General features: G+C 35.2%; 1 protein-coding gene across 2 annotated transcripts in view; it reads right to left on the bottom strand.

The window, feature by feature from the left end:
• RhoBTB (Rho-related BTB domain containing) overlaps positions 1-25,468 on the bottom strand; it is a 397,556-nt gene that overhangs the window by 276,565 nt on the left and 95,523 nt on the right. For both annotated transcript variants that reach the window (XM_090391753.1, XM_090391754.1), the window contains one exon: positions 7,875-7,978. In XM_090391753.1, the coding sequence (XP_090247879.1) occupies positions 7,875-7,978 (104 nt within the window). The remainder of the gene's footprint in view (positions 1-7,874; positions 7,979-25,468) is intronic.

The following is a 25,468-nucleotide window of genomic DNA, read 5'->3' on the forward strand; positions in this document are numbered from 1 at the left end:
TCCTTTTTTTAGAAGCATTTATTTATTTTTAATTATTTTTTGGAAAGCTTCACATAAATTCAAATAAAATATGTAATTAAAATCAAATAAAATAAATAATGGATTCAGCAATTATGTTTTTACATTTCTTATTAATTTCTTTGTCATTCTGTTTATTTCTCAATGTCCAACTGATAGATGTCTCATGTATAATATTGAAAACTTCATCCATGACATAGTACAGGCAGCCCTCGGATTATGCCTCAGTTCCGTTCCTGAAAAAACGGGTATAAACTGAATCCAATTTTAACGGGATGTATGAAGTTATATTCTGCGCAGTCAAAAAATATGCACATGAAATGTGTAACATTATTATATTTAAAGCTTGCATAATACATACATGAGGTGCTTAAGGGTCAAATCTGTATAACTGAGAGGAGACATTCACACAGCCTTTAAAGAAATGCGGAGAACCAACCAGGGCTTCTGACCTAATGTCCAATCCTCACCTTCTCATGGTGCACCCTGTTGGGTAACTACTTGGATACTGAATGAACAAGGATGGCCTGGCAATTTGGGATTTAGCCGACCAAATTGTATTCTTATTGGTTAAACCAAAATAAAAAATGATGGTACAACATAACAAAATTTCATGCCAGCTGGGGCATCGCCCGGTTCAATAAGGTCCCCGTTGTTTTCTCACCAGGAACCAGAGCGAACAGCAAAAAGTCAGCTACTAGAACAAATCTGAAAACACACCCCAACTCAACATCACCAGAGTTAAAGATCAGTACTATCAACATAAGAAGCCTGAATGGCAAAGAAATGAAGCTAGTTGAGGAATTAGATAAGTACCAGATCGACATAATAGGGGTGACTGAAACAAAAAAGACAAAAACTGGTGAGATCTTTCTGAGCAATAAATACAAAATATTATATTCAGGCAATGACAATCAAGGAAAAGAAGGAGTAGCCATGGTATTCAACACAAATTACAAGGCTAATCTTCTTGAATGGCAGTCAGTCTCAAGTAGAGTAATGTGGGCACATATATGAGAATGGCAAACTGGGCAATGACACTTATTTGTGCCAATGGTCCCACAGAAGGTTCTACTAAGGTAGAAGTGGAGGAATTTTTTGAGGCTTCAGAAAAAGCAACTGACACAATGAAAAAGGAAAAGTTGGTCCTTTTTGGGGATCTAAATAGCACAGTAGGAAATGATTGTGAGACATACAAAAATATTTTGGGAAAATTTGGAGAAAAGAGCAAAGCTAAAAATAATGGCAAATATCTGTTGGATTTCTGCTCAGGATATGAACTGGTTATTACTAACACCATGTTCCAACATAAAAATGTGCACAAATTCACATGGAGAGAAGAAGCAAGGAATAAGAAAAGTCTCATTGACTATGTTATTGTTGATAGTCATGTTTTTTCCCTGGTGCAGGATACCAGAGTGTACAGAGGATTTGAAATTGGAAGTGATCACTATTTAGTCTTGAGCAGGATAAAATTGAATTTCATACTGACAAGAATAACATGTAAGAAAGTTTTAAAGCGAATAAAAGTTGAGCAGCTCTCAGATGTGAACTGTAGACTAAAATAAACAAAGATTATTGAAGAAAAAATGAAAGAGCTTGAGAACAGGAATCAAACCTTGGAGATTCAGTGGAAAGCCTTGAAGAAAGCCCTGACTGATTTAGCCAGAGAGGCATGTGGTGAAGTGGTCTGCAAGGATAGAAAAATTAGAACTCCATGGTATACACAGGAAGTTAAAGAAGCAGTGAAGGAAAAGAAGAAAGCATATCAACAGTTCCTGGCAAATAAGTCAGCTTGTGCTCTTAGAGAATACAGAGACAAATGCAAGAATGCTAAACACTCTGTAAAACTAGCTAAACAAAAGTCATTGGAGAACTTTGGCAAGAACATAGAAAATAAATATCAAGAAGGTGGTAAGATATTCTGGAGGTTATTGAAGAAGCTTAGGAATGGAGGAAAGAGTTCTGTAAAAGCAGTTAGAGATGATAAAGGTGACATGAAAATGGGAGAAAAAGATATCCTTGAAGTATGGAGTAATTACTTCGAAAAATTGCTAAATGAAACAAGCAGTGATAGCACACTGGTAAAAAACACTCAATAGGCAGTCAGGAATATATATCCATACTTGAAGTAGAAAAAGCCATCAAAGGCTTGAAATGTGGAAAGGCAGCAGGAGTAGATGACATTTGACCAGAAATGCTGAAGTATGGTGGTATAAGAGTCTTACAGTGGCTGCACTGCATAGTTCAGAAAGCCTGGACAGAGGGACGAATTCCCGATGATTGGAGTAGAGCGCTCATAGTACCCATATATAAAAAGGGAAATAAAAGTGAATGTGAGAATTGCAGAGGTATTTCCCTACTGAGTGTTCCTGGCAAGATCTATGCAAGTATGCTTGAGAAATGATTGAGAAGAATTGTGGAAGAAAAGCTTGGTGAAGAACAAGATGGATTCAGGCCAAATAGAGGCTGTCAGGATCAGATCTTCACTTTACGACAAATAGTCAAGAAAGCATGGGAATATAACAAAGATCTGTATTTAAGTTTTGTCGATTTGGAAAAGGCATATGACAAGGTGCCAAGAGAGAAGCTATTCAATATGCTACAGTTATATGGTGTCAATGGGGCTTATATCAAGCAATACTTAGTCTTTATTTGAGTTGTAAGTCAGCAGTTAGAATTGAAGGAAGTACAGGAAGATGGTTTAATGTTAAATCGTGTGAGACAAGGACGTACATTATCCCCTCTGTTATTCATTATCTATATGGATCACATTATGAAGGAAAGTGGCATTAAACATGATATCAAAATTGGAGATGTTAATATCAGCTCTTTGCTTTATGCAGATGATGTTATACTTCTAAATAAATCCGCTACAAGTCTGCAAGATTTTCTGACTAATTGAATAACTGTTGTAATAGATATGGTATGAAGGTCAGCAATAAAAAGACAAAGACAATGAAAATAGGCAGAATCACTGAAAATGTCAACTGTGTTGTGAATGGAGAACCTGTGGAACAAGTAAAACATTTCAGCTACTTAGGCACGATTTTTACTGAAGATGGTAAATTAAATATAGAAATAGACAACAGAATCAGCAAAGCTGGTATGGTGGAAAGTCAAATGAATAAATTCATATGGAATAAGAGAGAAATTAGTCGGAACACTAAATTAGCTGTATACAAGACAGTGTTCAAACCAGTTTTAACTTATGGATCTGAGAGCTGGGTCAGAAGTAAAGCACTTGACCAAAGGCTAGAGACCATAGATATGAGAGTTCTGAAAAAGATTAGAGGCGTGAACAGATGGCATCAATGGCAATATCATATTAAAAACGAGGATATTAGGAAAAAACTTGACATTGTCAGCATCCAGGAATGCATTAGCAGAGTTGTCAGCAAAACGACCCAGAGGAAGACCACGATATAGGTGGATTGATACGATACAAAGTGCGTTAGACGATAGAAATATAAGAGCTGATAATGTTGGAGTCTTGACTGTTAGCATTGCTAATAGAGCTAATATCAGGTGGTATGGTCACTTAAACAGAATGGGAGAGGAAAGCTTATCGAAACAAGTGGTAGGTAAAAGACCCAGAGGATGACCAAGATGTAGGTAGATTGATACAGTAAAAAGTGCCTTTAAAGACAGAAATATAATATCTGATAATGTTGGAGTCTTGACAGGTAACAAATTGTTTTGGAGAAAAATTGCAGACAGAAACTTAGTAATGATGTAAATTTTACATGTATTACTATCATATCCTGTACACCCCTTGAGGGTGTCAGGAATTTGATGATGATGATGAATATTTATTTCAGAAGTTGGACTTGTATGAAACATTCAGTTCCTGATCATGTGAACTTTAGTGCAACCAAAACAAGTATTTTCTTAGTAAAAGAGGAAAAAAAAAAAAGGATATCACTTCATCTTCTCTTTGGTCAGATTTCTCTTCTGACATCTACCTCTAAACTTTCCTGGCACGTAGATAGCTTCCTCACTTTCCAAAAAACTGCATACTTTTTCTGCTCTAAAGATTTTTTGTCTTTCTATGCAGCTGTTAACTGTTCTGATATTTTGGGTTTAGAGTGATGTATTACAAACTTCCCTAAAAATTCTTGATGACATCCTAATGAGGAGCAATTCAACTAACTGATAACCAACTCTTCCCTATAATGAAAAACTCATGTTGCTGCTTACTGCCTTTTCCATAAGTATTACTGGGAGTGCTGTGCAACTGGACTATGTTTTCATCATTCCTCGAAACATATAAAAGCATAAACAGAAATCAATACCCAAAACCCATATACAGTCCAATTTTAAAATCGCTAAATTAACTTTTCTTCCTCTTATTTCCTCTCATATAATTAATACTATGAAAGTTTAATAACTTATAACAATAGGTAAAAAAGGAAATACTTTATTATCATTGTTTTGAATACATTAATGAGATATTTTCTGAGTTAAAAAAAATATCTAACTACACACAATATCTAACTGAAAAAGAACAAAATTTCAACCGAGAATTCTAATGTTCAAATTTGCCCTTTGATGCAGACAAGGGTGTGACCAGTGTTGATGCTGTTTTTGGCAGAAGATAATAGTTTCCTAAACCTCTAGAAGTGTTCTAGAGCTAAATTTATTTAAATTAGAAGAGATTTTTAGGATGTGTGGATTTGCAGAATAGCTTTTCACTTTTGAAAGTGTCTTTTTTAGCATAATGATTTTTCTCCATCTTATTGCATGGGGTGCTGGCCAGCTTTATCTGCATATGTATAGACTGTCGATAACATGGACAGTCTGGAAAATATGTAGGGCGGTTTATATTTGTAGCATATCCTGTACACTCCTAGTAATATTGAAGAATTTCGTCTTTAGAGGAGCAGATAAAGGAAGGGAAGATGGCTTGGATACACAACAAAACTGGCCATCTATAACCAGGGAGTAATTAAAATATTTGAATGAAACTTGTGTTCTTATTCAGTTATACACTGCATGCTTTTCACTTTATTAATCTTGAAAGTACCTCAAAAGTGTAGGTGAAATAAAGGAATTTAAGTATTTCCTTTTTTACTTGTATTCAAAAATAGCTATTAAACTTTTATAATATTATGTACATAACATCATTCCTTTAATTCTGTTTTCTGGATCAGCCTTTGTTATGTTTCCAAAGGATTACCACGTTCCTATTTTTCTATTTTTCTGAATTTCTAAGCCCACATATGTGCATAATGCATGCATACAAAACATGCCATTAATGTATAATATTTATTTGATGTAATGGATTTAGTCAGCTATCTGACATAATATAAAAAAAAAACTTAAATGACTAAAAGCCAAGGGATAACAGTATAGAAAAAAAATATATATTTTGTTATCCTGAAGACATGACTAGTTTCATCTTCCTTGAAGACTTCATGTGCATAACATGGAAATGAAAATAAGAGAAATACAAAATATACATTACTAGAGAACAACAAATATATATATAAAGTTATAAACATTTGCTGACATTTGAAGGCATTCTGGTTCACCAAGTATTGTAGCGCACGTTCACACGGGTATGATCTCGTATATGGCAAAGTTGGATGGCTGAGGAGTAACAATTAGAGAGGTTACAGCTTAGGTTAATATTAAGGTGGACTGGACTGAGAACCACTTCTGTCGATTCAACAATTCTTCTCACAAACTCATAGCATCTAAAAATGTTTTCTGATTTATCCCAGATCACTGGGTGAGTCGTAGAATGAGGGTTAGCAGAATTAAGAATGTGATTAGATAGAGTGGTAACATCTCTCACATGTTCCTCTATACACCACTAGATTTTTTTATCTGACCAAAATGCAGTACATTGCAGTTACACCAAAGATGATAAAAACCTCGGATGTTTTTATAAATTATATTTATAATTTATATACTTACATATAAATTTATAATTTATAATTGGTCACTGGAATGATGACAATCATAAGTATTTCATAAAAATTAGCAATGTGAGACAATTTGATGAAAGTCAACAACCTCTATGTACAAGTAGCCTTGTCATGAAGATATTACATGTAAAATTTTGCTTGATCATGTTTGGCTAAAGTTTCCTCTCAAGTATAATAATTTACTTCCTGACAAGAGTGAAAAAAAAACGTATTACAATTTTCTCTTTTCTACATTATTTTAACAATATGGTAATACATCATCTTTCCAATTACAAAGTGTGCCGAAAAGTTGTGATAATCACCATGAAGGAACTGAGGTAGAACCATGCAACTTATTCTACATATTCCCCCACAAAGTGTTATACACTTGTTATAATGCTGCTACATCATTTGTAATCCTCTGAGAAAAAAAGTCTTTCCCTTGTTGCACAAACCAGTCCTCAGCTGCAGATATGACTTCATAAGTGGCAGATTTTATTCCTTACAAGTGTTTCTTTAAATTTGGAAATAAGAAATAGTCAGATGAGGCCAAATCTGGCAAATAGGGTGAGTGAGGCAGACACTGAAAGCCCAAGTTGTGTATTGTCTGTTGGGTTTCATGAGCAGTGTAAGCAGATGTGTTGTCCTGCAAAAGCAACAAGCCTCTGCTCAGTTTCCCATGGCATTTTTCCTTCAGTACCTCCTTCAAAGATGTTGCATAAACTGCTGCTGTAACAGTTTCACCTGTAACATTTTGAGGTACTTGGTAAGGATTACACCATCCATATCCCAAGAGAAAATGGCAAGAACCTTCTCTGCTGACTTTTAGGTTTGGAACTTCTTTGGCCATGGAGAACATTTGTATCTCCACTCCATTCCTCCTACTCTATGTTGTTTGGTCTCTGAGTCATAGTGATAAAGCCATATATTAGAGTATTATCTCTAATACTCTAATACACACTGAGAGTTCTTAAATTCACTATGTTATTAGTGATTTTGATTAATGGTTATAGTGTCCTGACAGCACTGCTGATTCCCCTCAATTACTTCAGAAACTTTTAAGATTTTAAAGCATAAATACTGTATGACCTATTGGTAGAGGGATAAAAGACAGGTATATATATATTAAAAAAAAAACAGTATATATATCCTACCTTTTGATATGTTTTTTGGCTTTAGACCGAGCCAAGTAAAGGCTATGTACTATACTGATAAAACTAGATTGCAAGAAGCAGAGAATAAAAGAATATAAAAAAAAGTGATGACAGACAATATATTTAGTTCAGGAGACACACTTTAGAAATGGAGATTGTGTTTAGAACATTAATGAGATGGCAACATCATTTCTATGCTATAACAGAAGATTTGAGAAAGAACAGAGGTAAGTAATCAAATCATATCAAGGTAATATAAATATCATCTATCAGAAGAACTGCAAGTTTCTGAGCAAACCAAAGGAAAAGAGGAAATTAATCTGGTAGACAATAACAATAAATCATCAAAAGAAAAAAAATAGTAATTATCTACATAATAGTTTCAGAAATAATAGTAATTATCTACATAATAGTTTCAGAAATCATATAAATTAGTTCTACAACTATTATATTATTCATGTATATCAAGCTTCATTCAGAATCCCTGAATAAATATTCCTTAGGAAGGTAGCTTTTTAATTTTTCCCCCCTATTATGATCACAAATAAGTAACAGTAACATAGAGCCAACATAAAGAAATTCACTAAACTAATTTAGTGGTGATGGTGAGTGAATGGGGAAGGAAGAGTCTTTTAATCCTATCCATTCCAATGTATGCCTAATTCCAAAACCACGTGCTACCAAATTATACCACTTCTATCCAAGTTATAAATAAAAATTTCTTGACCTGCTTATTAAGAATTACAGTGAAAGCCATACATTCAAAATTCAATAAAAACTAATAACTTGCCTTCCATATGCAAATCTTCTATCTTTATCATGGTCTCCAAAAGTATCCCAAAGCCTTAAGGACACATTCACCCCATCCACTATCTCACAAGAACGTTCCAATACCTGAAACAAATTCAGGTAATTATATTTAGTGTAGTATTTGTTGCCTGTATATCTAAAAACACACACAAAAAAAAGAACGCCACATTATAAATACTGAAAAAAGAAAAAAAAACTCATATGAACTTAACCATGCTACCAGCCAGGACGTATATATACATCCAAGTTACCATGAATGGGAAGTGCATATTAAAATTGTAATACCATTGACATTACATTGAAATATATGATGGATATGAAGCGTATGAGGATGCATATTTGATCCATAATAGCCGGTAAGGTGGTTAAAGCACCCAACACCATCAAGGGATATGAAAACTTTCTTAAGCATACAGATTCTTCAGTAACATAATGTTGCAAAATAATTTACAGATTATGAAGGATTTTTATATAGAATTTTTGTTTCCAAGTCTATTCTTTGAAATTATCTCCCAACAGTCACAGTTGGGAGACTGTCAAAGAAAAGAAGTTAATTCAATAGGATTGAAGCTGTACTGTGAGGGCTGTTGAAAAGCAGTTCATGTTTTTTCCAGCTTATAGGCAATGAAGGGATGATTGTAACCATCATATTGTTCCAGGAACAGCTTCCACGACATTGTGCTGTTCCACAAGAACAGCATTCATGAAAACAGTTAAAGAACAGAGGGCAGAGAGAGAGTGATCTATGAGAAAGTGAGTGAGTGAGGGAGTGTGTGTATGTGAGAGAGAGAGATGTGCTCAGATCAATTAACTAGACTCCTTCAAGATAGCATCAAGAATTTCTATTGTTTTGGATGCAGCACCCAAAATATGAGAACCATATGCCAAAGATGGGCAATTTTAGGTTTTGTATAGAGGTAGGTAGTAGGAATACAGGTGAATAGTGTCTGGAAAAGGATACAGTCTTTTTTTGGACAGTGAGAAGGCTATGGATTTGATGTCTTTGTGCCACGAAAAACTAGAGATGTATGTTTAAGAAAAGAAATATGACTTTATCTAAAATTCTAGACATTATCAAGGGTAAGGAGAGGTGAACTGAGATCTTTCTTAGAAGGAAAATAGGAGCACAAAACATAATAAGGTTGTCTTCATCTTACAGGAGAATGGTAAGATCAGCATTTAAAGCATTGATTAACAAAAATCTAAGCATGGAATGTTTTGAGCACTATGATTCATAAAATGACAAAGAAAAATGAAATGAACTGTTCTCAACAAAGTTATGGACAAGATTTCATATCAGCAAGTAAGGATCATTTATGTATGAGGAGGAAATGTGAGCAAATATACAGGTCCCTGAGGTACCCCAGAAATGCTGGAAAACATGAAGAAAGGAAACTATCCACAAGACATAATAATGAACAATCCAGGGGAGTTGGCAACCTAAGTTGCTTGCATGGCTGGTCAAGTATACAGTTCCTCAAACCAGAACAGGCTGTGGGTTCAAATCGCAATCTGGCAATTATGTTGTACACATCTTAAAGCAGTAGATAACATTCGTCGGTTGGTGCAAGACCACTAAACTGCTTAACGTAGGCCTGAAGTAGCTTAAAAAAGTTTCCTGTTTTGTCTCTAGAACAGAGTCACCAGATCATTAAAACCCTGAGCTAACGTCCTGTAAGTTTATAACTTGTCATGAGTGAGATTCATGTTAAAAAAAAAAAATTATCAGGAGTGGAAAGCAGACAATAAGATGGTAGTTTTAAAGTGGCTCTGTATGTTATACCAGGTCAAACATTCTAGAAATGTTAAGCATGACTGCTCAAGTATCTCCAAACGTTCTGTGACATGTGTCTAAAAGTGGTTAACACTAGTAGGCAGATGATATGGATTAAGAGTGAAAATCCATATTAGTGGTCAATGATTAATTGAGGGGTCATTAAGGAGGTGAAATTAGCTGCTGATTAGCTTCATGTTTTCAGATGATGAGACAGTCTTGTAAATGATTTTTTTCTCCCCCTTTTTTGGAACGTTTTGGAGGAGAGAGAAAATAGAAATGAATATTAATTATGTAGCATAAGTTTTAAGCAAAACTGGAAGATAATTATCAGGACTAGAGAACTTGGTATCCAAGATATTTTATAATTCTCTTGATGCCCTTCTGGTGAAAGACTGGAAAGGCATGAAATGAGATGTGCTTTCTATGGTAGTGGAAAATGATTTGTTTTGATTGTCTGTGTAGAAGTTGGGGAAGAATGATGCTAACCCATCAGTTTATCATTGGTGATGGTAGCATTATAGCATATATACCATCATAGTATGCTATGATGGTAGCACATGGATATTAGATATAGAGACAAAAAGGACAGAAGTTGCACCCAACGGCCTTGGCTAGGTACCACATTATATGACTACTGTTTGTACATGAGGAAAGGTTTATGCACTTTGCAATTTCAAACTTGGATTGGGATTCATTGATGGTTCTTTGCGGCTGTCACAAGCTGCAGGGTAGGAAACACATGAAACAGAAGTTTTATTTATTTTTTTTTTATTTATTTTTTTTTTTGCACATACACAGACTTGTTTGGAGAACTAAATCCAAACAAAGGTTTGGATAGGAGACAGGAATTTTGAATGAAATAGTGAAATGTATTGTCTAGAGCAGTGATTCTCAACCTTTTATGCTTCACATACTCTATGTAAATATGTATGTAACTGGCATACTCCTTGTATAGATTGATAAAACTATAGTTATAGTATAACAATGGGAATAAAATAATATACAAATATATATATATATATATATATACATATATATATATATACATACGAGGGTGGTCTGAAAAGTTCTCGGCATAACAATGAAAAGCGAATTTATAATTTCAATTTTTCAACATAATCTCCCTTCAGACTAATACATTTATTCCAGCGATGTTCCAGTGCCATTATGCCGTCCCTGTAGTGGTTCTCAGTTTGATCTGCAAAATACCCCTCTACAGCTGCAATCACCTCTTGATTCGAAGAAAAACACTGACCAGCGAGGAAGAGTTTTAGTTTTGGGAAGAGACAGAAGTCAGAGGGAGCTAAATCTGGGGAATACGGTGGATGTGCCAACAATTCATAGTGCAGATCCCTTAATTTTCCCATTGTCAAAACACCTTTGTGGGCAGGTGAATTGTCCTGATGAAATCATTTTTTCTTCTGCAAACCGGGTCTTTTCTCACCAATTTTTTCATCTAGTCTGGTTAAAAGATCAGAATAATATTCCCCAGTTATTGTTTTACCCTTTTCAAGATAATTAATAAACAAAATGGCTTTAGCATCCCAGCCATGACCTTTCCTGTTGATGGGATTGACTTTTGTCTTCTTTAGAGCTGAACAACCAGCTTCTGTCCGCTGTTTTGACTGCTGCTTGGATTCTGGTGTGTAATAGTGAATCCAAGTCTCATCCTGGAATAAATGGACACAGAAAATAAGTTTTATTCTTGTTAAAATGCTCCAAGCACTGCTCAGAGATTTTCATGCAAGTGCGTTTTTGAATTGCTGTGAGCAAGCGAGGCACCCATCTTGAACAAAGCTTTTTCATTTGCAATTCTTCATGCAAAATATACCCTACAAGTTCTTTTGAAATGCCTATAGTCTCAGCAATTTCACTCACTTTGACTCGCTGGTCATCCAATATCATATCATGCACTTGATCAATGATTTCTGGTGTTGTTACACTTTTTGGACGTCCTTCACGTGGATCATCTTCAAGGCTGGTACGGCCACATTTAAACTCGACAGCCCATTTCTTAATTGTCGAAAATGAAGGGAAGAGTGCCCATAAACTTTCATGAACTTCAAATGAATTTCTTTTGCCGTTAAACCTTCTTTTACAAAGAATTTTATAACCGCACGATACTCTATTTTATCTGTTTCAAGGGATACAGACAACACTTTTGCTTTAGACAGCTGTATAAAACAAACTACTTGACGGAGTGACTAGCAATTTCATATGGATGCTTATGACAGATGCACCAACTTAGGGAAAAAAAAAAAAAAATCGTGCCGATAGTGTTGCCATCTATGGTCGAGGCCGAGAACTTTTCAGACCACCAAGGGTGGTCTGAAAAGTTCTCGGATTAAATTTTGTTTTCATAAATTACATATACTGATACACACAAAGAGTGACATAAACAATGTAACAAATCTTATAAAATTATAAACATTTTGCTGGGTAATCAGTGAGATGGTTGTGCTTGTTTATGCCTGCACAGTTCATCAATGGTTGGGGTTATCTTGCTAAGGTAGAGTCACAAGTCATCATCAATATCCAGCCTGTTCCTATATTTATTTTCTTAAAGCAATTAAAGATGATAACCCAGTTTCACATAAACAAGTTGTGAACAGTAACAAATATTTCACTGCAATTCTTGAAAAAGTCAGATATTCCTTCTCCATTCCAATCCAAAAACTAAGCAATGGCTTTTTGAAATGAATGCTTAAAACCAGAGGTCAGCAAAGCAGTGCCTGCAGGCGCCATGGCACCCACAGTGAATTTTTAGTGTGCCCTCGGAGAAATTATTGTACTGCTTTGGAGCTCGTAGCAGTAAGTTTGCAGCATAGATCGCAGTATATCTGAGCGATACATTCATTACTAGCATGTGCTAAAAGGCAAGAAAACATAAAGAAAAAACACTGCAAATATAATATATGATGGTACAAATTAAGTGAATATTGAATCCAACATTATTTCTTAGCCGAATATAGAAACTACAAGAGTTTCGTGTTGAATATATAGAAACTAAACGTTTCGATGGATGCAAGCATAAGTAGTGTCTTATGGGCAACTCGTAGTAAAGGTGAAGCAAGCTCCAGACCTCTTTCCTTAGTATTTTCCATAAATGTAAAGCACAACATGCAGAGATCAGCAATCTTTTTAATATGAAGAGAGCAACATAAAATTTGAAAATTATCTAGGGCTCATGACACAGGCATTTTTTCTCTCATTTCAGGCTTAGAAATTCTATGATTAGTTGTTTTTAAGAAAAATGAGATATCAAATTTTAACATTATTTTATTTACCTCGCTTCTACAACATATTTTTGTCACATATGAATGAATATAAAATACCATAAAAAATAAAAATAAAAACTGAATACAAAAAGAATATTCATGTTAACAATTAGCATGTATCTGTCAGATCAGATGCAAGCACCTTGCTTTATCAATCATAATGGCAAATGCATTTGTTTATTATGCAATAATAGTGTGGCTATTTCTAAAAAAAGTAATATAGAAAGACATTTCAAAACCATTCATGCCAATTGTAATTTTAAGTTTAATTATTTAAATCAGGAGGAGTCGGCAACACAGCGCCCGTGAGAGTCATGGTGCCCGCAGTATTGCGCCCTTCATATTAAAAAGGTTGCCGACCAATGCTTTAAACTATTGTAACAAGATATCTCAATGAACTCTTCTTTATTGGAAAATAGAAGCATATTTTTCCAAATCAAATGTGAAGGGGGCCTCTAATCCATTCTTGCATTTCATCGGGGGGGGGGAATACTGCCTTTTAAGAGTGCTTAAGTGAATGATTATTTGTTGTCTGATGTCTTCAAAGTCTGCAATCGTTTGCTCATTTTCTTTAAGAAATTAATCTAGTCACTGCAACTGGTCTTTTTTAATTCTGTTTTCCCAGAGATAATTTTTTCACCATGGCCTCTGTTTTCTTCTCAACATAGAACTCATCAACATTGTCTCCTTGCAATGATAAGTTCCAAATATTCATATTTTCAAAAATATCAGTTAAATATGCTAACTGTAGAAGCCATTCTAAGTCTTGTAGTCTCAAAGAAAGTTGAAACGTGGTCCATGAAAAAAAGGCATACTTCATTGTGGAGTTCAAATAGACGGCAAAGAACATTTCCTAATGGCAACCAACGTATTTCTGTGTGAAGCAGCAATCTTTTATGAAGGGTATCCATTTCTTCACAGATAATTGAAAAAAGTGAAGAAATATTAACCTGCCCATCGAAATTTCATCAAATCCCGACCATCTAAACTTCAATGGTCGGGTTTTGATGAAATTAACCATTTGTACACTTTCATCTCCAGAACTCTTTAAATCATCAGAGAGGAATTTAGGTATCAGCGCTTCACGGTGAAATTATATTCTAGTACAACTTGTTTTATACGACCTGCTAGTCCTGTGATATAACCACTCATTGGTTTTGTTCTGTCAGTTCATACAGAAATACAATTTTTCCATTCAGGTTGTTTACAGCAAAAAATAAATCAATCATATTAAAAATATCCTCATCCACAGTAGAAGTTTTGAGAGGCTTACAAAATAAAATATCTTCAAATATTGCATTCTGGAATTTTCCACACACAAAAACAAGTAATTGAGCTAATCCAGCTACGGCTATCAACTCATCCACTTGTATGGCAAACCACAGGCTACACTGAATAGTTTGAATGAGTTGGTCCTTAATATTACAGGCCATATCTTTAATTCTCCTGGAAACTGTGTTGTTTGACAAAGGAATGGTTCTGACAAGGGTATGCCTCTTTTTGACCAAACTTACAATAAACTATTTCTTCAACTGCCAGAAGAATGAGTGACTTGCTTATTGTGTAAGCCTTTCTAGCTTTGGCAATTTGAAGGATTATTACTTTGTAAGATGCTTTAAGTGCACTTTCATTTTCTTCTACACCAGAAAAGCTTAATTACGGTTTTTCTATTACTCAAGTCTTCCAAAAGACGTTCAAAATAGCTTAAGTGCTTATTTTTTAAATGCCCATGTTTTGTTTCAAAGTGTCACTGTAAAAGAGATGGTTTCATAGAATTTTGTGACAGGACTTCAGAGCAAACAACGCACTGTGGATTTGGTTCTATTAAATTGCCTGTCCATGTAAAGCCAAATTGTAAATATGATTCATGATAGTTAAGTTTTTTAATTTTTTTATCACTTGTTTATTTATGTTTAAAGTTTATTTTTCACTTAGTTAGACTATAATAAATTTAGTTAAATCCTTTATCCAAGTGTGAGCAAACAAAGTTTGCACCTGAAAATATCTTCAGGACTGGTGTTGTACTACCTTACCCCAGTCCTGAAGATATTTTCAGGCGCAAACTTTGTTTGCTCACACTTGGATAAAGGATTAAACTAAATTTATTATTTATCACTTGATTGTTTAACGTTTGATGTTCTTTTAGTTACTGCTGAATCCACCTCTTTACTCACATGGGATGACGACATAGTCATAGATGTAGAAGCAATCAGCTCTGGCTCCACATTACTTTTCTTCTTAATTATCCATGTTTCAAAGCACTTTAGAAACACATTCATTTAACTTCACAGTAAACTGAAGACTTTAAAAATAACTTTAAGCACAGCAAGTGAAATAAATCACAACAAATACATCGAGCAGTAAGAAGGTACATTCACCCACTTAGAATGGATGTTTTGACTGGATGATCAGCTGTTCAGATAGGTTCAGCTCTCAGGTAGGAAAGGGGAGGGAGGATTGACAAATGTGCATAGACATGAACTACAGTGCTGTGCTTCATCACTTAGTTGTCAGAAATTAATCAGTATCAGTGTTACCAACTTTGTTACTAAATCTAGCAACTTTTGAACTCTCGCAGCATACCCTCAAAAATTTTACCATGTACCCCAAGGGATATGTGTACATCGCGTTGAGAACCCCAAGTGTAGACCATCAATGCAGAACCCAGCAAGACCTAATTCCATGTACTCCAAATAGTGGACCTAATCCATATATGAGAATCAATCTCAAGTTACTGCTCTGCCACAGCCAAACTCCATCAAGTAGGACAACCCACTAGTGAGAAATCAATGATGTGCAGCAGTTAATGTTAATGAAGCTTTGTGGATTGTAGCCATCTGAAAATTTATAATATACAGTCCTCTTCTACATCTTGTGGTAAAACTTAATGGATAGCTTGCTTTTCTGAAAAGATTCTCTACACTAGAAGGTAAGACAGGACTAACATTCCTTAAAAGCATGGGCTTCTATCAGTCGGTAATTTAGGCCTCCCTGATCCTTGTGATCAATATCACCTGTGGACTTCCATTTCTTCAGAACACAGTAGTAAATGCAACTGTGGACTGAGGAATGCTCAACTGCTGTACAATGGCATGCACAACCATTATACCCAAAGGGATTTGCACATCTGTATTCAGCAGATAAGATCAAATGATATCTCAGTGAACTATTAGTCTCATTTGGTTTTCAAAATTTGCACACTGCATAGCTGCATTCATATTCCTGCAGTTGAAGGTATGCACGCATGACTCACAATAAGGAAGTATACATAATATGCAGTCTTGCTTATTGCTTTGCTTGTATTGTTATTTTAACTTAATGTTGCAATACAACATATTGCTTGATGTATAACACCAATATAACAATAAATACAGTGAGTCTCATTACGTCTCATCACTAGAAGTGATCCAATTTTGATTGAATTATTATTAGCTCTTATTTTCTCATTCTATCATCTACTTATTCACAGCCATCAACCCACTCCAGCAAGATCAAATATCAGATAATTCTCTGCACTTCTTATTTATTTGGTGTATGATGATATAATAGTCATGATGGGCAGGTAGAGGACCATCTTAAGAAACCAATAAAGCTATTGGTTATTGTAATATAATTTTTGTCTGCAAATTGTGTACATTCTCTGGCTGATTTGTCTGCATTGCAAACCAGAAAGAAAGAGCACTTTTCCGAACAGACCTAAATGTTATACTAACAACTCATATGGCAACCATGAAATCGTCACAGCTATCAAATCTATTTATATTTTATAAATAATGACATGAAACTTAGGATGGTTAGTTAGAATTATTGTCAAAAAGCAACAAAGACAACTTGGTGAGAATGAATACAATCAGTGATTATATCCATTCTCAAGCAAGTCTGCCTGTTTGCAAAAATGCAGATAGACAGACTTCTTTGCATTTCCATATAAGACTAACTCACTTTCAGTCGAAAGTGAGTTAGTCTCAGAGCTCAAAGATTTTTCACATTCAAGATGAGATTTGACCATTGGTCTTTCCAACCAACAAGCAAATGTCATGAAGTCCTTGCAAATGTGAAAATTGCAAAAAGATGTTCAATGCTGAAGTCTTAGTTATAAAAGACCTCGAATGACATGATCATTTACCTGTACAGGTAAATGCTGTTCAATCATTTACCTGTATTCTTTGTGCTAATGGGTATGTGAAGAAGGTTTTTCATTTTTGACAAGAGAAAATTTAGCATTTGAGGGCTGTCAACAGCTACCAGAAATAAAGCATTTCCATGTACATAGAAAATTGTTCTATTATACAAGGTGCTACACAACGGTAATTAAAACAATATTTAAATTGAAAGGGAGATGATAAATCCCGTTTTATTTTACAGCCGGGTACGAAACTCGGATCGAAATCCATCGAAGTCCTAGAGTTTCATGCCGAAAAAACTATCGGCGAGCCCAAGAGTAAGTAATCCCTTGGGTAGTACAACACCAGGGCAACTCCACGCAAAGGTGGAGCAAGATCCGTCACTAACCTTAATATTCTCTCACAATGTAAAACACAGCTCCAAAGATATGTATACTGTTTTACATTATGAGACGAGGTCACTACCCAGACCGATTTCAACCTTTTTTGAGGTCTCATCAGTGAGTAGGTAGACCTGGAATATCAAGGTTTTAAGTGAACCGAACTTACATACCCCTACTATCGAATTGCCAAAATGGTGTACTCGTATATTGTTATTACCAAATTGTTATTACTATGTTTTACTGGCTACATAAGTTAAGTTTCGATCCGAGTTTTGTACCCGGCTATAAAATAAAACGGGATTTACCATCTCCCTTTCAATTAACTTAAAACAATATTTATCAGTTTTTTTTTTCCAATCCCATACACAATAATTTGAGAGTGAGCAAAATGGCAATGAGACATAGATCAGCACAAAAGATCAATGCAAGTGGCACAGATTTTTTGAAAATGGCGAGGCTGTGAATGCAATATGTATGCATGGGAAAAGATTGAAGAGATCCAATAGATAAAGAGATTTAACAGGAGAGATGAGAGTTTGGGTTTGTAAGGGAGTTCACAAATGGAGAGGTGAGTGGCATGAGTCAAAAAAATGAGGAGGAGTGTCTTCCCATTTACCTTCACAAACCAAGGCAGATGGGAAGACACTGCTTGAAAAGTGTAGATGATTTCAGGGATGGATCTGGGATTATGCAAGAAAGGATTAAGATAGTCAAAGATGTGACAATAACACTTAGGTCTGAGAGGAGGTATAATATCAGTCATGGAATGGTCGGGGGGGGGGGGGGGGTCATATCTCAGAAGTAAGGTCAGTGAAACTTGTTATAGAAACAAAAATGAGCAGGGAAATGAAATTGCAGCACTGATAGAGTTCATTTGCAAAAATTGTTGGTATAAGTGAGACACGTTGAATTAGAATGACATCCTGACAGGGATAGAGATGGAGAGATATGTAGTTTTTTATGAAAGACATAAAGTGAGGAGGAGTGCTGTTGCTGATGGCAGAGGAGTTGTACCCATCTAGGATAGATATGCAAGGAGCAAATACTGACAGTAGTTTTGAAGCAAAATGATGGCCCCAAACCAGATCCCTAGGGCACACCACTAGTGACTTTCCTCTTCTGGAATAGCACTTCCTTGCACAACTGCTGATACCTATCAGACAGCCAATCTCCAATCCAATGTATTAATCTTCTATCCAACCCCATCTGTTCCAGTTTAACTACTAGTCTGTCATGTGGTAATCTATTGAAAGCCTTTACAAAATCTAAATATACTACTGTACATGCATTCCCCTTGTCCGATGTATTTGTCACTTTATTATAATAACTAAGCAGATTGATAAAACATGACCTTTGTTTAGTAAACCCATGCTGTCTATTAAAGAGATCTGATGCTGTCAACCCAGTTCTAAATCCTTGTCTCTGATACTTTGACAACAACTCCAGAACAAAAGAATTGATATAATTATATATTCATTGGCCTATAATTCAAAGCCTTAGAATTATCACCCTCTTTATAAAGCTGAACAATTTTGCCATCTTTCCACTCCTATTAGACTTTGGCTAATCTAAGACTGATGTTAAAAAAGTAAGTTAAAGGTGTTAACTCCATGTAACATTACCTCAAGATACACAGTGATATATCATCAAGTCCCATGGCCTTGTTGACAAAGTTTACTCAATTGTTGCTCATATAGCTCCTGCTCACTCAATATCATTGGTTACCCCCTCCCCCATTCCCACTGCTCTCAAGTTCTGCATTATGCTACAATCACAAGGATGGACTACTTTAATGAAATGTTCATTAAACACGTCTACTATATCCTCCTCAGTGTTTATCATTCTCCCATTATCACTAACCAACATTTCTTCCTTCTACTGGCCCAGGGCCGGTTTTATCATTAGGCGAACCTAGGCAATTGCAAAGGGGCGCTGAGACTTCGGGACGCCAGATTTTGCTACATAGTTCGGGGAAAAATTATAACCTTCGAAAAAAATTAGTAAAACCTTGATTAATAATAAAACACTAAAATAAGTCAAGCCGTCCTGGTGCTCACTGATGATCCTACATTATTTCGCCTTTCTCTATTTCTTTATTTATTATTTTTATAAATATCCACATGTGTAGGTGTATGTGTGCTTGTGTGAGTATGACAAAATATATAGAGAGAGACAATTTATAGGGACGCCTAAATTTTCTTTGCCTAGGGGCATCAGATACTCTTGGACCAGCCCTGTACTGGCCACATATTGAAAAAACTTCCTAGGATTTTTTTTAGTGTCATTTGCTAACCACTGCTCATATTGCACTTCTGCTATCTCTGTACCAAGCAAGTCACCTTCCTTGCTTGCTCTTTGTACTCCTTGTGAAACTAATTATCTCCACTCATCTTGTGATGCCACCAGACTGCCTTCCCCCCCCCCCCAGACTGCATGCTCTTCAGTCATCCATTTTACACCTACCTTATTTAATCTCTGACCTTGGGAATATACTCCATAATGGTCACTTTTACCATGTGACACTTCATTTATAATAATATTCTCTGATAAGATAATCAAATGCAAAGCCCTTGATCAACATGTGGCCTCTGTTATGTACTGCTTAAGGTAGTTATCCCTTAAAAATTTAAGAAATTCATTACCTTTTCTCGCATTGTCTTCACTCATGCCACTCTCCTATCCCTTCAAAAACCTGCTTAACTTACTCTCCTGTTGTTCCACAGCATCTCTAGCCTCCTCAGGTCTTATATTCACTTCAATCATTTTCTCTTGCAGTAACAATTTCTCCAACTGACTCACACCTAATCCATTCAAATGTAGCCCATCTCTTTTATAACAGCTCTATCGACCCCTCAAATTCACACCTTTTGAACTCATCATTATCATATCTGGGCAACATGCTGACTACCTTACCAACCACACTGTGAATGTTAGTTTTCACTCACCTTAACAGTCTCATGACATCCCTCCTTACATTCTTCTTGATACCAGTCAAATTATTCGTGCCAACTACCATTATCTACTCTTCTCTTTGTATACTCCCCATAGATCACATCTCTTATCAAATGCTTCAACCACACTGTTCAATTTACCTTCCAGAAAAAAAGACCCATCCATCTGGTAAGTAGAGGGTATAACATGATTTGTCACTCCATACACCGATTTCAAATCTTCCACATTCCAACGTACATGATTGTTGCACCACTGAAGATGACGTTATGTTGCTCTGAATAATGTAGAGCTTGTATACTGCAGTTCTACCATGGAAGAGCTGCAGTATACAAGTAGTTCTACCATGGAAACCCATGTGTGAGCCTCAGTTCTGAATGTTGTCATGCAGATTTGTATTCCAGTCAATGCTTAGAACATGCCTACCAATGAATGCTGGTTTTTACATATTATCCTTCATAGCACCCTACGGTCACATTCAGTGAACATGGTGAGAATGACTGCAGACAGCATTTGCGAGCTGACTCCCTGTACTTCCATCTCAGAATGGTATCACTGACTGTTGACCTGAGATAGCCACCAATTTGCCAGTGCCAACAATTTGCTGAAGAGATAGGTTTGTAAAATGGCATCATATCACAAGATCTCTTTTGAACTCAATCAGTTCCCTTTTCGGAGCCATTTTACCCAGACAGAATTGCAATGACTATGGAGCAACATATTCCTCCAGTTTATACTGGCTACAAACATGACTCGCTATATGGCACAATGCACCTTACCCATGGGGGTGTCTGCTCACTTCTTTCCAAGCAGTGTACTTTAGTTGTAAATTAAAGATATCAAGAAATTATATACTTGGTTTAATCCTTTATCCAAGTGTAAGCAAAAAAAGTTTGCATCTGAAATATGATCAGGACAGGACAACTCATATAAAAGCTAATGACTTCACATCCCTTGTCTTAGCATCCCATAATGCAAAGCACATATCCATATCCTTATGGAAAGGGTCACTACCCAGACCGGTTCCGACCTTTATTGAGATCTTGTCAGCGGGAGCCAGACCCAGAGGTGACACTAAGGTTGAAGTAATGCAAAAGTCATATTTTCATATATGAGTTGCCAAAAGGCGTCACACCTTATTATTATAATACTCTGGATTACAGGATAGTTGTTGTAAGTTTTTCCACTTGGTTATATTATAAATTAAAGATACCAAGAAATTATATACTTGGTCTAATCCTTTATCCAAGTGTAAGAATACAAAGTTTGCACCTGAAATATAATCGGGACAGGGCAACTCGTATAACATCTAATGACTTCACTTCACTTGCCTTAGTATCCCATAATGCAAAGCACTTATCCTTATGGGTATGGATATATATCTGTAAGGATATGTGATTAATATAATAATAAAAATAAAAAAACAGAAGTAAGGAATATATGTAGAAGTCTGCAGGAGGCCTACTCATATGGGAAGATATCTTCATGCAACTTCTTTTATCATTCTAAAGAAAAATTAGAAATTACCACAACCATAAAGAATCAACCATGCTAAAAGAATAATTAAAAATGAAACAAAAAAGAAAGATGATCTTAGATGAAAAGCCAAATGGCTATTTTTCTGGCGACCTTAATTAAAATTAAAGGGATAAAAAATCTCTTGTTGTTTTACAGCCAGTAAGCAAAACGCTAAGATCGAGAACTACGATCTATGAGTTTCATGCCGAAGAACTATCGGTGAATCCAAGCGCAAGTGTCCACGTGGTAGTACAACACCAAGGCAACTCAAAGCAAAGGTGGAGCAAGCTCCCTCACTATCCTTGATATTTCCTCATAATGTAAAAACACAGTTCCTAGGAGATGTAATACTGTCATTACATTATGAGAAGAGGTCACTACCCGGACTGGTTTCAACCTTTTTTGAGGTCTCATCAGTAAGTAGGTAGACCTGGATGATATCAAAGTTAAAGTGAAAAGAATTTACATACCTTCACTATACGAATGCCATAAAGGTGTGCCTATATATTATAACTAGGATGAAAAGCCAAACGGCTATTTTTCTGGCGACCTTAATTAAAATTAAGGGGATAAAAATCCCTTGTTTTACAGCCAGTAAGCGAAACTCTAAGATCGAGAACTACGATCTATGAGTTTCATGCCGATGAACTATCGGCGAATCCAAGTGTCCACTTGGTAGTACAACACCAAGGCAACTCGAAGCAAAGGGGAAGCAAGCTCCCCTTTTGCTTCGGCATGAAACTGATAGATTGTAGTTCTCGATCTTAGAGTTTTGCTTACTGGCTGTAAAACAACAAGGGATTTTTATCCCCTTAATTTTAAAGATGATCTTAATCATCTTTTCCACCAATTGTTTCAAAACTGCTACTCAAACAAAGTTACTAAGATTTTCAGAGAAAATTAAATTAATTTTCTCTGAGAATCTTTGTACAATTGCAAAAATATGTTATAACTATTTGCTTACTTTATATTGACAAATTTCAAGATATACAGCTCATATTCTAAGATAAATCAATATTCTAAGTGCTTTTAAACCTTCACGTCCTACAGAATTTTCTTAATTTGCAAAAAGAGAAAAACATCACTGAATATAAAAGATTCTGTGTATCTAAGGCAAAGCTTATTTTGAACAGACTAGAAGTTTTGAGATCTATAAAAGAAGAATACCAAGACAATGATGAGTATAAAATGAAAGAAAGAAAAAAGTGGCTTCACTGCATATATATTCTCATAATGTCATGAAATCAACTGGATTTATGCCCCAATGGCTTATCTAGATGACGATCTTTCTTCTTTTCAAGGATATTTAAAAAATCCTCAGAGGTTATAAAATCACATGGAACCTTGGAATAGGAACCTGGGCCTCGTTCATAACATATGGAAGTCTCTATACATCTTTTTAGCAGTATCAGATCTCACTAATACTGAAAACCATCTAATGACTTTGCACAACAATGAGCAATCATGCTTCATGTGTAAAATGATAAAATGTAACTGATCTGCATATTTATTATTTTCAAAAACAATGTGTATTCAGATTTTTTGTATGTTCTCTAATACGTTTATCATCTTCTTGACAAAACTGTTAGTTAACTACAGTGAAACATGTAGAGGTTTTGTTTCTTAACACAATAATTATATGAATAAAATCTGCAAATATAGTCTGTTTAATCTACTATCCTTATGTTTCATTTCAATAAGCCCAGTGGGTGCTTTCATGAAATAGTAATGCCCTGCAACAAAACCATGCTGAAAGACTTCCTTTCACAGACTATTAAAAAAATTGTCTGTAAAAGGCAATAAGCATATCCTTCTGTAGAGAGTGAAGCTGTTGAAATTATATTCACTACTAACCATGAATACTCAAGTAGTATATTTTGAATTAATAGTCATGTCTTAACAGATGCATCTGTTATTCCTTATTATAATAGTTTTAAGGGTGAAAAAATGTGAAAAGTTATAAAAAAATTAATCAAAGAATGGTCTGATGTTCACTGCATAGTAATTAACAGATAGGGCACAATATATAGAAAGTACTGATGTAAATATTCAGACTGCAAAGGGAGTACATCCTCTACATCTGAGTGACATAACTATTGCCATTAAGTAAAGAGATCTTTTAAATATACTGGATCAAGTCAATGACTATAAAATATAAGAATCCAGCTGGAAAATGTATTATCAATATGGGAGCTGGTTTCAAGATTCTCCTAAACATTAGAGTAAGCATTCAGCCAAATGCAACATTTTAGATATTTTTAGAGTTCAAACCTTCATGAGTTCTACTTATTCTTTAGGAGAGTTTTTATGAAAGTCTGCAACTCCTAATATCAAAATGTTAAGTGGACTAAAATTTTTGCAAATACAGTGAACTCATTGGATAAGAAAAGATCTTATCTTCAGGAACCTTCAAGGCAGTCAGCAAAATTGAACTCTGTACTTTATATGAATGATTGGAACCAATCCTACTTGAAAACAACCATATTGACAATGCATACTTTAAGACTACAGCAGTTATTGAAACATTTAAATATTTGAAAGTTTGTTTCATCCAAATGGATTGCTACCATGAACAAAGATAATCATATATCAATAAAAGAAAAACATGAAAGAAGGCTTCCAATATCACATCTACTTTTCCAAAGTATTACTAACACATCTCCAAGGAGTTAATACTCATTATGCAATCATCACATTTGTGAGGAATATAAAATAAAAGCTGGAAGTGACAAGTACATCACTTGCAGCTTTGCAGTGCACTATGTAGCAATCAAGAGCAAATAATTAAAGAGTAATATTAATAGATGGTGATAGGCAAAGCAACCATAGTAGAGATGTAGTAGAATTATTTAATGATCACTTTTTGCAAATGTACTTGTATAGTGAAGTGAATGATGATGTGCAACATCCAGAAGGAGGAAACAAATACTACATGGATTATAAATGAATAAACTAGAGGTGTGTATGTGTGTGTGTATGGTTTTGACTAAGCTAGATGTTAATAAGGCTATGGGATGAATAGAAAATTGTAATTGATAAAGTGTAATTGAGTTAATTGTGCCATAAAAGTGGTGCCAAGACAGATGTTTTTGATCATAGACCAGTCTCAGTACATCTGCAAATGTTATTCAGAAATTAGAGAGCCTATTAGGAATAAAGTAAAAGAATTGGGCTGAAAGACACAGAATGCTCTATGATTGTCACAGGGTATGCTAAAGAATAAGTCTTTCTTCAGAAATCTATTTGCATCTAATGAAAAAGTATCAATGTGCTGGATAAGGGGAACTCATATTTGGTGATATTTTTGATAAGTTAGTTGGATAAGAGACTGCCTGCCTGCCTGAGAGATACCAGTAAGGTGCATATGAGAAGCAGTATCCACAAAAGAAAGTAACCGGTGTACAACAGGGTTCTTTTCTTGGACCACTACTGGTCAACTTACTTATTAATTATAGTTTGTGTATTGACAAAAGATTTTCAGTTTCCTTTGATGCAAAGCTGGGAAGTTATAAGCAGTGATGCTGATGTCTGTTCCTTTCAGGAAG

This window comes from Typopeltis vanoorti, chromosome 4 (genome assembly GCF_054136105.1).
Source record: "Typopeltis vanoorti isolate ZY-2024b chromosome 4, IOZ_Tvanoo_1.0, whole genome shotgun sequence".
Classification (NCBI taxonomy): Eukaryota; Metazoa; Arthropoda; class Arachnida; order Uropygi; family Thelyphonidae; genus Typopeltis; species Typopeltis vanoorti.